The sequence below is a fragment of the Hemiscyllium ocellatum genome, chromosome 4 (genome assembly GCF_020745735.1).
Source record: "Hemiscyllium ocellatum isolate sHemOce1 chromosome 4, sHemOce1.pat.X.cur, whole genome shotgun sequence".
NCBI lineage: Eukaryota > Metazoa > Chordata > Chondrichthyes > Orectolobiformes > Hemiscylliidae > Hemiscyllium > Hemiscyllium ocellatum.
This window is the reverse complement of record NC_083404.1, coordinates 14,976,401-14,990,304: the sequence shown is the minus strand read 5'-3', so window position 1 is coordinate 14,990,304 and position 13,904 is coordinate 14,976,401. Positions and strand designations below refer to the sequence as shown.

General features: G+C 39.3%; 1 protein-coding gene across 3 annotated transcripts in view; it reads right to left on the bottom strand.

Moving 5' to 3' along the window:
- Positions 1–13,904, bottom strand: part of zfhx4 (zinc finger homeobox 4) — a 264,735-nt gene that overhangs the window by 151,927 nt on the left and 98,904 nt on the right. For all 3 annotated transcript variants that reach the window (XM_060822798.1, XM_060822793.1, XM_060822799.1), the window contains exon 4: positions 3,361–3,592. In XM_060822798.1, the coding sequence (XP_060678781.1) occupies positions 3,361–3,592 (232 nt within the window). The remainder of the gene's footprint in view (positions 1–3,360; positions 3,593–13,904) is intronic.

Sequence of the window (13,904 nt, the reverse complement as noted above, 5' to 3'; positions counted from 1 at the left end):
CCGGGTTCAATTCCCGCCTCAGGCGACTGACTGCATGGAGTTTGCACATTCTCCCCATGTCTGCATGGGTTTCCTCCGGGTGCTCCGGTTTCCTCCCACAGTCCAAAAATGTGCAAGTTAGGTGAAATGGCCATGCTAAATTGCCCGTAGTGTTAGGTGAAGGGGTAAATGTAGGGGAATGGGTCTGGGTGGGTGCGCTTCGGCGGGTCGGTGTGGACTTGTTGGGCTGAAGGGCCTGTTTCCACACTGTAAGTAATCTAATAGAAGTAATCTAATGTAATCTAATCTATTCCCCTCCTCTCCTTTGTGAGTCTTCCGCAAGGACTGTTCCCTCTGTGACACCTTGATCCACCCATCCTCCACTCACAACAACCACCCACAGTCCCACGACACCTTTCCCTGCAATCGCAGAAGGTGTAATACCTGCCCATTTACCTCTTCCCTCCTCAGTATCCCAGGGACCAAATACACCTTCCAGGTGAAGGCAGTGTTTTACCTGCATTTCACCAATCTAGTCGCTGCTCACAACGTGGTCTCCTCTACATTGGTGGAACAAAGCTTAGACTGGAGAACTGCATCACAGAACACTTGTCCACAATAAAAGACCGTGAGTTTCCGGTTGTCTGCCACTTCAACTTATCACCTCAGGTATTCGGGTCAAGGCCAAGATGCTGGCTTTCAGTTACTGCCTCCTTCATCCCATCCTTGCCCCCGAATGGCCTCAGATTATAGTCAGAATGGTTTATCCCATGCCCTCCAAACTAAAACAACAGATCTGTCTCCCTGGCTCCCTAGGTGGGGAATCAGCCACTTTGCTCAGAATGTAGGTAATCTAACCGGTGGTGAGTTGAGGCCTTTAAGTGGTGGTCATTTGGTATCTAAAGGGTCTTAATTGCTGGCAATGGTCCCCAGTGGACCTCAGCAAGAAATTAACTGAGAGTTGGTGAACAGCTAGCAAATACCTCTCCAGGGTCAAATCAGGTGCACTTCTCATCACCTCAGAGAGGTAAATTGCACCCACAGAAAGCTCCACAGGAACTAACCCAGGAGATTTCACTGTTATCAACAAAATCAAATGCTGTTGGATTTCCTTCCAATAAAACGCTACTGTATTTGGCACTGAACTGGCTGCCCTGACAATCAGCATTGAAACTGCTCCTGTGCCACACACAATGTAAAATCGATTTTTGTGTCTGGAAAACAGAATGGCATGAGGGAAAAGTTAAAATAAACCCATAACCCCTTTATATTTTCAGACCACAATTAAATGTTTACAAAAACTTGGATCTCACATTAGATATGATCTCCAGGAACAAGAATACTTTTGTGAAATACTATGCTATAATTTTGTAGACCCTGCTCTCCTCTCCTCACCACTGCCCCCCCCCCCCCCCACTCCCCGCACTATTTGATTATTTGTAAGTCTCTCTTATTCTTTAGAATGTTAGTTTGAAGATTACTTTCAAACACAGTTTTCAAGACATTTGTGCATCTTTGATTACAGTGCTCCTGTTAATCTTCAGTCCCTTTAGTTTCTAGTAAAGTGAATCTGTACTGGTAAGTTTCTGCATTACCAAGAAGACACCAGCATGTGTGAAGTAATGGTACATACAGCTGGAGATGCTCATCTATCTTATAAGCCAAACTGGTAGCCATGGATGAGTCAATAATTGGCCCTGCCAATTCTTAGTGTGTTACAAGATAGGAAGAAAAAAAATGACAATGCAAGTTTTGCCCAATAATTTGGAACCATGAGCCTTATAAACTCAAAACAAAACAAAAAATTAATTTGACAGAATGCTGCCAGATCTACACCTCAATATGATAATAAAAAGTCACCACTGTAATTGAAGGATGCAAAAAATTTTTTGTGGTTAAAAAAATGTTATTTTCTTCCGATAAATACTGATCCAACAGAAATGCACAATATGAGCACACTGCGTTCACTGACCCAAGCATTCTCAATTATTGTGCATGTCAGTAAAACTTCAACTTGTTCTTTCCAGATAGTCTCAAACAGATCCCGATTTGAAGTTGTTATAAACCAACAAAAAACAGCGACATATATCCACGTCCATTGGTGTCTTTGTAAATCAGCATTGTCTGTAAAGAAATTTATATCCTGCAAATCTAATGTTACGACAACAATGCAAGCTCTTCGCTCTTTCAAATTTCTCTCTCTCATCTTGATATTAATTGGTAAAAGATTTTCTAACTGAAATCCTGATAGGTAAATGACAAGCAATGAAAAAGAATAAAACCAAATATGTTTATTCTAAAACCAGCTTCAGGTTTACTGTTTTTGGTGCTTTATGCTCAAGACAATTAGGTCAGTTTGGATCATAAAGGGTTAAAGTAATCAGACACAACTGTAAGATCAATATACTGATCCCTTGACTACACAGTGTTCGACAATCTACCATTGGATTTGTTTCACTGAGATTATTTAAAACTCTGTACTTTGAGCAGGTTTTGTAAAACATTTAACTTCAGCCCTAACAGCTTAAGCTAATCAATAAATAAAAGTGCATTTGACTACCAAAATCTCAACTAGTCACATGCAAGTGGTCTTTATTTCAACCAGGACTGATGTAAAGATTTTAAAGTGCATAACAGCCATTATCTAAATAAGCCTTTCTTGAGCGCCCAATCCTTGCATCACCTTTGATCCAGTTATAATTAAAGCCAAAAGTACAGACGTCTCATTTAATTCCAATGTGGGCAGTTTTAATGCAGAAAGTTTCGCATGTGGTTTTCAGCTCATGACCATCTGTTTCTGGATTTCATGTATAAACAGGACACTTTAGGGAACAGAGATTAATTCAGCTTTGGAATGCCATTCAAAACGTGTTAGCAGTTTCCCTCCTCCGGGTCAACCAAAGCAAAAACAAGTTAGCCACTTGGTTTGGAAGGTATTGTTAATATTAGAATTATTGAATAATGGACTCTGACTAGTCTTATGTTTTAAATTACAGGTCGCTCTCAAATAAAACTATTAATCTTTTTTTTTGTCTCTGCACGTTTTACAGTCCTGTTACACTTATTAACTGCTGGCAGCGAAGAAACTTTTAAATGAAAGCCAAATTGCTTTAGTCATGAGAAAGGAAATTAAAGCTCACTCTGGGGGGAAAAATTTCACTATGAGATCCTCCCAAGGTAGAGTTTCATAACCTCCTGCAAGCCTGCTAAAGATGTCACTGCATGCAGGACTGCGTATGTTACTGATATAAAAAGAAGGCCTTAATAGGAACAACATGTTTGTGTCTGAGAGTTTAAAACCAACGTGTTTTACATTGCAGGACAAGTTCTAGGTACCAAAAGAGATGGTTGGCAACAGAACAGCCAGCTGTGGGTACTCACCAGATTCATTTGGTGGGCATTCTTTAACGAAAAAGATCTCATTGAGATTGTCCTCCTCCGGTGCCAGCCCCTGCTGATGTAACTGTAGCCTGTGCAGGCTCTCTGTCTGCTGGTGTTTCAGAGACCGTGCGTGCTGAACCAGGTTCAGCTTGGCCTTGGTGGTGTAGTTGCAAAGGCCACAGTTGTAATAGCAAGACTTGGAGTTCGTCGCACTCTCATGCTTTTGCAAATGCTGAAAAAAAAACAAAACCAAAAGAGGACAATGAGAGTAATGAGAACACAGTTCTGCTTTTCTGCTCATTCCTGCTTGTATACATTATCTTAGAATGGACTTCTAGAAAAGAAGTGAGGAAACCTGTAGATGATGATATCCGTGAAGAGAGATTAACTGTTCCTCTGAATCCGCTGTTTGCATCAAATGGTGGCCTGCTTGGTGTTAATAAAGAACAAGCTGGCCAAGCAACCAGCAATAATTAAAGTCTAAAAAAGAAACAACTTAAGAGAGAAGACCCAAGGTAACCAAAAAAGAGTGTCAAAGAACAGCATGTCACTTAATTTTTGAAAAAACCCCATTAGTCGAGTGGCCTAATTTGAACAACTCTTTGCACTAAAGATGCTGTACCAAACTTTCTGGTCTGTCATTGTACCGTGTCAAATGCTCACAGTTGAGTTATACCCCCGAATATCAAACTATGATCATTCATTAAGATTGACATCCATTTTAATCAAAAACACCCACTGACTGATTAGAACGTAAAATACTTCACAATTTAGCCTACTGAAAATCCTACAGGACTCAGTTGGACATGTCAAATTCTCCATAAGTTTGTCAGAACTCATTCAAAGTTGCAAAAGATGACATTAAATTCTGACAATTGAGAATAAGAGAGAACTTTTTTCTTTAATATACCTCAAGTCAAATAATCCTATCCACAATAACAAATGGATACAGATTCAGACAGCTATATTCAGTATTTACAGTACTCCTACACATGCACAGTATGAACATACAGTTATACATTAGACGTGCAAAGCAACACTCAGTCGATGTGTATACATTCACACAAACCCAATTTCTACATGCATTCATGTATTTACTTAATATTTAGTTTGTAAAAGATCTAAGCAGTTTCCTGTAAATATGTTGATTTGATTATTATTTTTAGGTCAGCAGGCACTACCATTCAGAATTAGTTTATTGACTGCATAATCTCATTGACCTCCATGTGCTGCAATCTTTATTTGTGTAAATGAAGGATACCAGAGGAATCAGACTCTTCAGTTCTTCTCATGAGCTGCAATTGGATATATTTGAAATGTTGATTTTTTTTTCCCAGTGAGCTTGAAACAGATCTGGCTGCAGTAGTATATGTGAGAGGCTAAATAGGGCTACTTTCTCAAATTCAGCATTTGTTCCAATACATTTTTTTAAAGAAAAAGTTTTGAGATGAATGGCATATTTACAAGACAACCCACGCAAATCTGAAACTTCCAGCTCCCAGTCAGTGATGTGCTCTTTTGAGGGCTGAGGCCCCTTTTCCGCATTGAAAAATCAAACTGTTTTTAATCACATGCCGTTTGCAAAAAAGAGATGTTCTTTCATTTTCTGATGGTAAATCTTACGAAACAGAATTGATGCACAGTCTTTCTAAATTGGTCTTGATTTGAATCAGCAAAAACAAACGCTAAAATATGCACAATTTTATGTCAGAAAAGTTGTACTGCAGACCTAGAATGGGTCAACATATCTCCAAGCATGGAACATAGACCTCTAGGCCTTGAGTCATTAGACTCTGCGACACAAGTAAATATTAAGCTGGTAGGTGAAAAATGATACATATTAAAGAACTATATTAAACTTTAAAAGGTATGTGTAATGTACTTGAATTTAGTGCATTTGACAAACAGCGTAATTTACTTGGTATATGTTGAACTGAATCGAAGTGTACAACATTCAATTAAAAAAAACAATTTTTGAAAACTCACCTGTAAGCGAATGTCTTTCATCATTAATCCTTCAAATACATAACATTCAACATTGCACAAGGACAAGAATTGGTCACTTGTATAGTGTCATTACATGCATTACTAACTATATATGTCTACGTATTGTGGTTCGTACTGGCCTGCTTCAAAAAACTTTAACATGACAATATCGTTAATGGACAAGTTGCTATTTATCTTTGCTATCCTTACAAATCACATCCTTCCTTCTGTTAAGGATAGAAGGAACTGGCGGATATTGTCCACAATACACAAAAAGTCTTTCTACAGGGGAGATTAAATTAAACCGTTTTTGTTATGCAAATTGTGTAACTGTTTACTTCGATTAGTATGCAAGCAATGTTATTTCAAGGTTTTTACCCCCTCTTTGATAACTAATGGGTCAATTGTTAAGAATTGTTGTGCTTGCATGCAACATAAACAGGGCTGCCCTTTTTAGCATTTGATGGACATACCTGGCAGGATTTCTAAAGCATGCTAATTGAAAAAAACACAGACATATGAGAAATAAGAAATGAACCACCCAAGGATGTAGTGTCTGGGATCTTCCGGGTCAAGCTTTGCAAATTATGCCTTACAAAAAAAAGTGTCAAAGAACAGCATGTCACTTAATTTTTGAAAAAGCCCCATTAGTGGAGTGGCCTAATTTGAACAACTTTTTGCACTAAAGATGCTGTACCAAACTTTCTGGTCTGTTATTGTACCGTGTCAAATGCTCACAGTTGAGTTATACCCCCAAACAGGGTAAGCATATCAAATGTGCCTTCGGTACTCACAGGCTAATGAACAATGAATAAAAACAAAAGCAACCGCAAGGCTTCTATTATCAAATCTTCCGCAAAGTACAAAAACGCCTTCTCTGGTGTGGAGGAAGTGCCAGTAAGCCTGCAGGTGTGAGCTGGTTAAAGAAAATACTTTGCTAAATAGATTCTTTGACAGTCAGGGATTAGAGTCATAGTACCAGTGGTAACACAGATCTTTTCCTTTAATTTACAAAATTTTCTCACGAGTCTGCAAGAGTTTGTCCCATCAGGGGCTTTGAGGCTATTGAAATGTCTTAAGTTTTAATTAAGTTGGAATTGTCAGAATAAAGCTTTTTTGGCACAGAGTCAGGGTCATTAATTACTGCTATCTTTGTTTCTTTCAGGAGAAAGAGATCCATGGACTAGTTGGGTCAGTTATACAGCATCTCCTTTATATCCTGCAGTCTATATTCAACTCTGAGCACAACTTGATTAAACAGTTTAGCAATTACTTTGATTTGTGATTCTGTCAAGGATCCTGTTTACAGATTGTGTGCATAATCTTGGGTTATATGATGTTTTGGGAAGGTAACAAAATTGAACGCATTTTGTCAGAGAAGAAAAAGCAAACAACTAGGAGGTGAAAAACAGTCAGGACTTTTTTTTATTGTTTTCTTTTTGAAACGAGCAGAATACTATTGACAGCTTGGCATAATTGTATAACCCCATGTTGTATTTCTCTGTTCCCTCCGTGGGCAATTTGGCATAGTAAAAATGATTGCAAATGAAGGATCTCAAACTGAATGTTTTAATTTCTATGGTTACAACAGCACAGTATTTTTTTTGCAAATCTTAGAAACTGGTTGCCTACAAGTTATAGGTAACTTAATATTAAATAGTTATTTTTCATCACCTTAGAATAAAACTAGAGTACCCAGAATATTCCAATTGCAGAAATATTTCTCTTAACAAAAGGTAACAATACCATAACCATGGTAGATTTAGACATAACAATTTCAAGTGTGTAATTTAATATAAAATCCAGTGCTGTTCAATATTAGTGGGGGAGTACTTTGGGATCAGTGATCATCATTCCATTAGGTTTCAAATTGTCATGGAAAAGGATAGGCTTGATCTGAAAGTTAAAGTTCTTAATAGGAGTAAGGCCAATTTTGACGATATCAGGCAACAGCTTTCAAAAGTTGATTGGGGGACACTATTTGCAATTAAAGGGATGGTTGGAAAGTGGAAGGCCTTCAAAAATGTGATAACAGAAGTCCAGAGGCAGTATGTTCCTGTTAGTGTGAAGGGCAAGGCTGGTTGGTGTAGGGAATGTTGGATGATTAGAGAATTGAGGCTCTGGTCAAGAAAAAGGAACCATATGTCAGGAATAGACACCTGGGATTGAGAGAATCCCTGGAGGAACATAGGGCAGTAAGAGTATCCTCAAGAGGGAAATCCTCAGGAGGGTAAAACGGGGGCATGAGATAGCTTTGAGTAAAAAATGAGGTCTGCAGATGCTGGAGATCACAGCTGCAAATGTGTTGCTGGTCAAAGCACAGCAGGTTAGGCAGCATCTCAGGAATAGAGAATTCGACGTTTCGAGCATAAGCCCTTCATCAGGAATAGGAATCAGGAATATTCCTGATGAAGGGCTTATGCTCGAAACGTCGAATTCTCTATTCCTGAGATGCTGCCTAACCTGCTGTGCTTTGACCAGCAACACATTTGCAGCATGAGATAGCTTTGGCAAATAGTGTTAAGGAGAATCTAAAGAGATTCAAAATATGGGTAACTAGAGAGAGAATATGGCTACTTAAAGATCAACAAGCAAGTCTATGTGTGGAACCACAGGAGATGGGTGAGATACTAAATGAGTATTTCACATCTGTGTTTACTGTGGAGAAGGATATGGAAGCTAGAGAACTTGGTAAAATAAGTAGTGATATGTTAAAGTGTCCATATTACAGAGGCAGAGGTGCCGGAAGGCTTCAGACACAAAGGTGGATAAATCCCCAGCACCTGATCAGGTATATCCCATTACTTTGTAGGAAGCTGGGGAAGTGATTGCTGGGCCCCTTGCTAAATACTTGTATGCTGATGACCATGGGTGAGGTGCTGGAGGATGGAAGGTGGCTAAAATGGTGCCATTATTTAAGAAAGGTGGTAAGGAAAAGCCAGGGAACTATAGACCAGTGAGCTTAACTTCAGTGGTTGATAAATTGCTGGAGGAAATTCTGAGGGACAGGAGTTACATGTATTTGGAAAGGCAAGTACTGATTAAGGGTAGTCAGCATGACTTTGTGCGTGGGAAATTGCATCTCACAAACTTGACTGAATTGTTTGAAGAAGTGACAAAGAAGATTGATGAAGGGAGAGCAGAAGACATTGCCTTTACAGACCACAGCAAAGCATCCATCATGGTTCCGCATGGTAGACTGGTTAGCAAAGTTCACTCACATGGAATACAGGAACAACTAGCCATGTGGATACAAAACTGGCTCGAAGGTAGGAGATGGAGGATGGTGGAGGGTTGAAGGATTTTTTGGACTGGAGGCCTGTGACCAGCAGTGTGCCACAAGGATCGGTGCTGGGTTGTCATTTATATAAATGATTTGGATGTGAATATTGGAGGAATAGTTAGTAAGTTTGCAGATGACAACAAAGAAGGTTCTCTCAGAGTACAGTCGGTTCTGTTATAACGCATGTTTCTTCGGTGCAAATTGGGTTTAACATGATTGAAGAATTTAGACCGTTATTTGTGGAATGTCAACTTGCAATTCCAGGCTCATTAATTTAAATGGCGCAGCTATTGTGTGTTTTTTTTATAACGTGAGAGCGGAACTATTACATTATATCAGAACCGACTGTACAATGGGACCTTGATTAGATGAGTCAATGGGCTGAGGAGCAGCAGATGCAATTTAATTTAGATATATGTGAGGTGTTACATTTTGGGAAGACAAAGCTGGCTAGGACTTATACACTTCATGGTAGGGCTCTGGGGATGTTGCCAAACAGAGAGATCTTGGGAGCAGGTTCAGAGTTCCTTGAAAGTGAAGTCACAGGTAGACAGGATAGTGAAGTAGGTGATTTGCTTGTTTTTATTGGTCAGTGCATTGGGTATAGGAGTTAGGAGGTCATGTTGTGACTGTATAGGACTTGGTTAGGCCACTTTTGGAATACTGTGCGCAATTCTGGTCTCCATGCTATAGCAAGGATGTTGTGAAACTTGAGAGAGTGCAGAAAATATTTACAAGGAAGTTGTCAGGATTGGAGAGTTTCAGCTAAAGAGAGATTGAGGGGTGATAGATATAGGACAGAAGTCAGAGGTAGTTTCTTTACTCAGAGAGTAGTAGGAGCATGGAATGCACTGCCTGCAACAGTAGTAGACTCGCCAACTTTAAGGGCATTTAAATGGTCATTGGATAGGCATATGGATGAGAATGGAAAAGTGTACATTAGATTAGACTCCTTACAGTGTGGAAACAACCCTTCGGTCCAACAAGTTCACACCAACTCTCCGGAGAGTAACCCACCCAGACTCATTTCCCTCTGACCAATACATCTAACAATGTAGGCAATTTAGCATGGCCAATTCACCTGATCTGCACATCTTTGGACTGTGGGAGGAACCCAGAGCAAGCCCTCACAGACACAGGGAGAATATGCAAATCCCACATAGACAGTTGCCTGAGGCTGGAATTGAACCCGGGTCCCTAGCACCGTGAGTTAGCAGTGCTAACCACTGAGCCATTGTGCTGCCCCATTAGAGAGGCTTCAGATTGCTGCACCGACCTGTGAAACCATCAAGGGCCGAAGAGCCTGTACTACGCTGTAATGTTCTATGTTCTATGAACTGGCTGGAGATATTATCCCCGGAGTATCGGAGGCTGAGGGGTTACCTTATAGAGGTCGATAAGATCATGAGGGTGATTAGCCAATGTAATTTTCTCAGGGAGTGTGAGTCCAAAACTAGACGGCATAGGTTTAAGATGAGAGGGGAAAGATGTAAAAGGGACCAGAGGGGCAACTTTTCTGTGAAGAAGATGGTGCATGTATGGAATGGGCTGCCAGAGGAAGTGGTGGAGGCTGGTACGATTACAATATTTAAAAGGCATCTGGATGGACACATGAATAGGAAGGGTTTAGAGGGATATGGGCCAAGTGCTGGCAAATGGGACTAGATTAATTCAAGATATCTGGTCGGCACAGATGAATTGGATCAAAAGGTCTGTTTCTGTGCTATACAACTCTATGATTCTATCGAGAATTGCAAGTTTCAAACAAGTCAAATTGTATTCTTCTGGGTATAACTATATGATAAAAGTGTAAAGAAGATTTTAGAATTCAAGTGGAAAAAAAGGTGAAGGCTACATGGAGCAAACGATGTGTTATTAAAAAATTTGTCATTCCTTAAATTTCTTACGGCAGATATTCACTAAAATGTAAACTGTTAATGTACATTTTTTGAGATTATATAATCAAATGCGGTCTATACTTGGTTTTTTATGTAGTGATCTTTTCAGAGGATTTTAATAACAACTATCCAGAGCTGAATTTCTATATTGTGACCTCTGCCGAATGCTATTTCCTTTTCCTTGTGCAGGCCAGTTGGCGATTTAAGAACCATATAAACAGATTCAGTTGAAAAGCAAATACTACCTAGAAATATGTTATTTCAAAAGGACTCCAAACTAAAAAAGTGACATTTGTATGGCTTATTCTTACATAGCATAATAAGGATTTAAATACAAGGAAGTGAACACAATAATACAACAATGTTATCGCTTTCAGCTGCTGCTCTTGTAAAGCTCTCTGCTTTCTCAGGTGGCTGCATACCAATCTGTAATAATATTCTCTCGCACCCGTCTCTTTGATGGTTAATTGTACTGGATTACTGTTTGGCAAAGAACCAACAGTCTAGCCTGGGGACAGATCATTTTATTTAAACGGTTCATCACAGAGTCATCACTGGCATTGCTGACATAAATCCCTCCTCTGACATCTTCAGGGATATCCAGAAGCCACCAAACATGCTTGATCCCACCTGAAAAATGCTGATGCCGAATACAAAAGATGTCTGACCCAGAGGACACAATGCGAAGCCACGAGCTGGGAGAGTTCAGTCACAAACCCCTAAAATCAGATTTGCTTTGTACTTCACCGCCATCGTGTTACACAACAATAATAAAACTAAACATTAATTCGTTACCACACAAAGGATTGATGCCAAGAAACAACATTCATTTAATTCTGTCTTAACCAATTATTAACTGTGTTCTCCAACTACACTTCAGTCCTTAAGTTTAAAAATACAAACACTTGATTGATTTATCCAAGCAGTCTGTAGATTGCCTGGTATTGATTGGTCTGATTTTATTTAAGTTTGTACTACAAAACATATAAACCTTTTTCAAAGATTTCAAATAAAAGCAAAGATGGGCATAGCTTTGAGCACCCAACAAGTCTTTCTGAGCTAAAGCTTAGCAAGACTTGCTATTAGTGAGTAAATTCCACATTTGTCTACCTTTCTCCTGGGGTTGTTTTCAACATTTACATCAGCAAACTGCCACGCAGAGACATGGAGTGCAGATCTTTTCGCACTGATATTTACAGGAAATCAACTTAAATTGTCTGATTTTTTTTTCAAGAAAAGCTTTCAAATCCTCTCATTGAAATGTTTCAAGGAATGCATTCCTTTTCTTTCACAATGTGATCCATCCCATCCTGTTCTCAGATACTGTCTGATGTGGTCGGAGAAAGGAATGGAACAAATCACAATTTACAGAAACAGTTTCCTTCACATGAGGAAAAAACTTCATTTCTGTGACAGGCACAATTTAACTCTTCACATATCTACATCAAACCAATAAATAATTGCATTCTGTCTTATTCAAAATAAATAGAATATTCTGCAGTTCAAAAGTTTAGTTTGGTTATTAAACAAGTACAATTTACTGAATAATTGAAGCAGTGAAAGATGTCCTTTGAAATTTAACATTAAAAGGTTGTGCTTATTTTTATTCCCCCCGCCCCATTTACTATTGTCTCCATTATCTGACCTGTTTACCAGTACCCTTCTAGCACAGAGCCATTCTGGTACTCAGATCTCCCTGTCCAGTTAGTCAGCTCAATCCAGTTTTCAGTGAGTTGAAAGCACTGCCTTTCCCTCATTGAGCTGCCATTTGTTCAGCTGCAAAAAGTAATGAACTTCAGTCCAGCGTAGACCACAGGTTAACCTGAAGTGCAAATCTGTTACCTCCAGGTCAAAGAGTCAGACTCTCAATGTTTGATCTACTGGGAATTAAGGACAAACATTATCCAATAAAGCTGTTCTTAAGAGAATATAAAGGGATTATTTCTAAAAGTATCACCCTATTCAAATTATTCACAGTCACACACTTCTGCAACTGAACATTGACTTACGTCTGTCATTTGCTTTGATAATTTCAAGATGGTTGTGAAAATTTTTCAGGGAATCTATCTTTGGAAGAAACAATCTTTATTTCCTTAGGATTGCTACATCAAGTTAATGGAATATTGTCTGGACTGGATGTTTATCTTTTGGAATAAAACACAGGCAATGATCTTACAGCATGACCCTGCAACATGCTGGGTGAACGAGTCGCCTTACAAAGACAGGGAGAAAGTGAGGACTGCAGATGCTGGAGAGTCAGAGTCGAGAGTGTGGGCCTGGAAAAGCATAACAGGTCAGGAGGAGCAGGACAGTCCACGTGTCGGGCAATAGCCTTTCAACAGGAATTGAAGCCCTGTCAAAAGGGCTATTCCCGAAATGTCGACTCTCCTGCTCCTCGAATGCTGGCTGACCTGCTGTTATTTTCCAGCACCACACTCTCAGCCACATAAAGACAGTTAAGTCTTTAGCAAGTCAGCAAAACCTTGGGCTCCATTCACAAAACATTCTTTGTGCAGCTCCCCTTTGAATAAGCAGTAACTCTACACAGTTAATCTCAAACAGGATGCGACATGCTCTCTAAGAGTTAAGCCTTTTTTTGAAGCACAAAATTATATGTGTTTTGTGACCAGGAACTCTGAATCCTTCACTAATTAATTAATCAGTTCAGCTCTGTGGAATTGAATGTTATTTTCGCTGCCTGAACAAGTGATAATTCACTCAAATGAAGAATGAAAACAATAATCCACTTGAGTGAACTATCACTTAAAGGTTGCCAGCTGCACACAGGGTTCCAGAATGAACTTAAACACCATGCTGTGATCCCATGTGCCCATTAAAATAATTAAAACCACAGAAACAACTTCCACCAAAAGAAAAGGGTCTGACAGTGAATTACCAGTGAGCTCCAGCTCAGGACAAAGGGTTTAAGAACTAACATGCACTGACAGTGCTTGGGAGTTATGGCCCTTTCACATTTGTCTTGATCACTGGGAGGATCCTTTACGTTCAGTGTTTTAGGAGGTTTGTGAAACAGCTTTCAATTCACAAGGGCAGTAGGGTTGGTATCTATAGATTCAGAAAGCAGCAAGGATTCCACAAAGTTTGACAAAATGTGTGCAAACCCATAAAAACAGAACAGAGATAAAGCCATTAGACTTCAAGAAGCCTTAGCACCATCTCTCTCATCCCAATAGCTGTCATGATAATGAGAAATCTACATATCATGCCAAATTAGACACATTTTATAAAACTACTTATGAGACAGCACAAATTGTTTAATCATCATTAACTCTAATCCCTTGTTTAATGACTAATTTACTAACAAATACTGTGGAACTGACGAGAGTGCACTCACTTGAACACACCCCCTTTTTCAA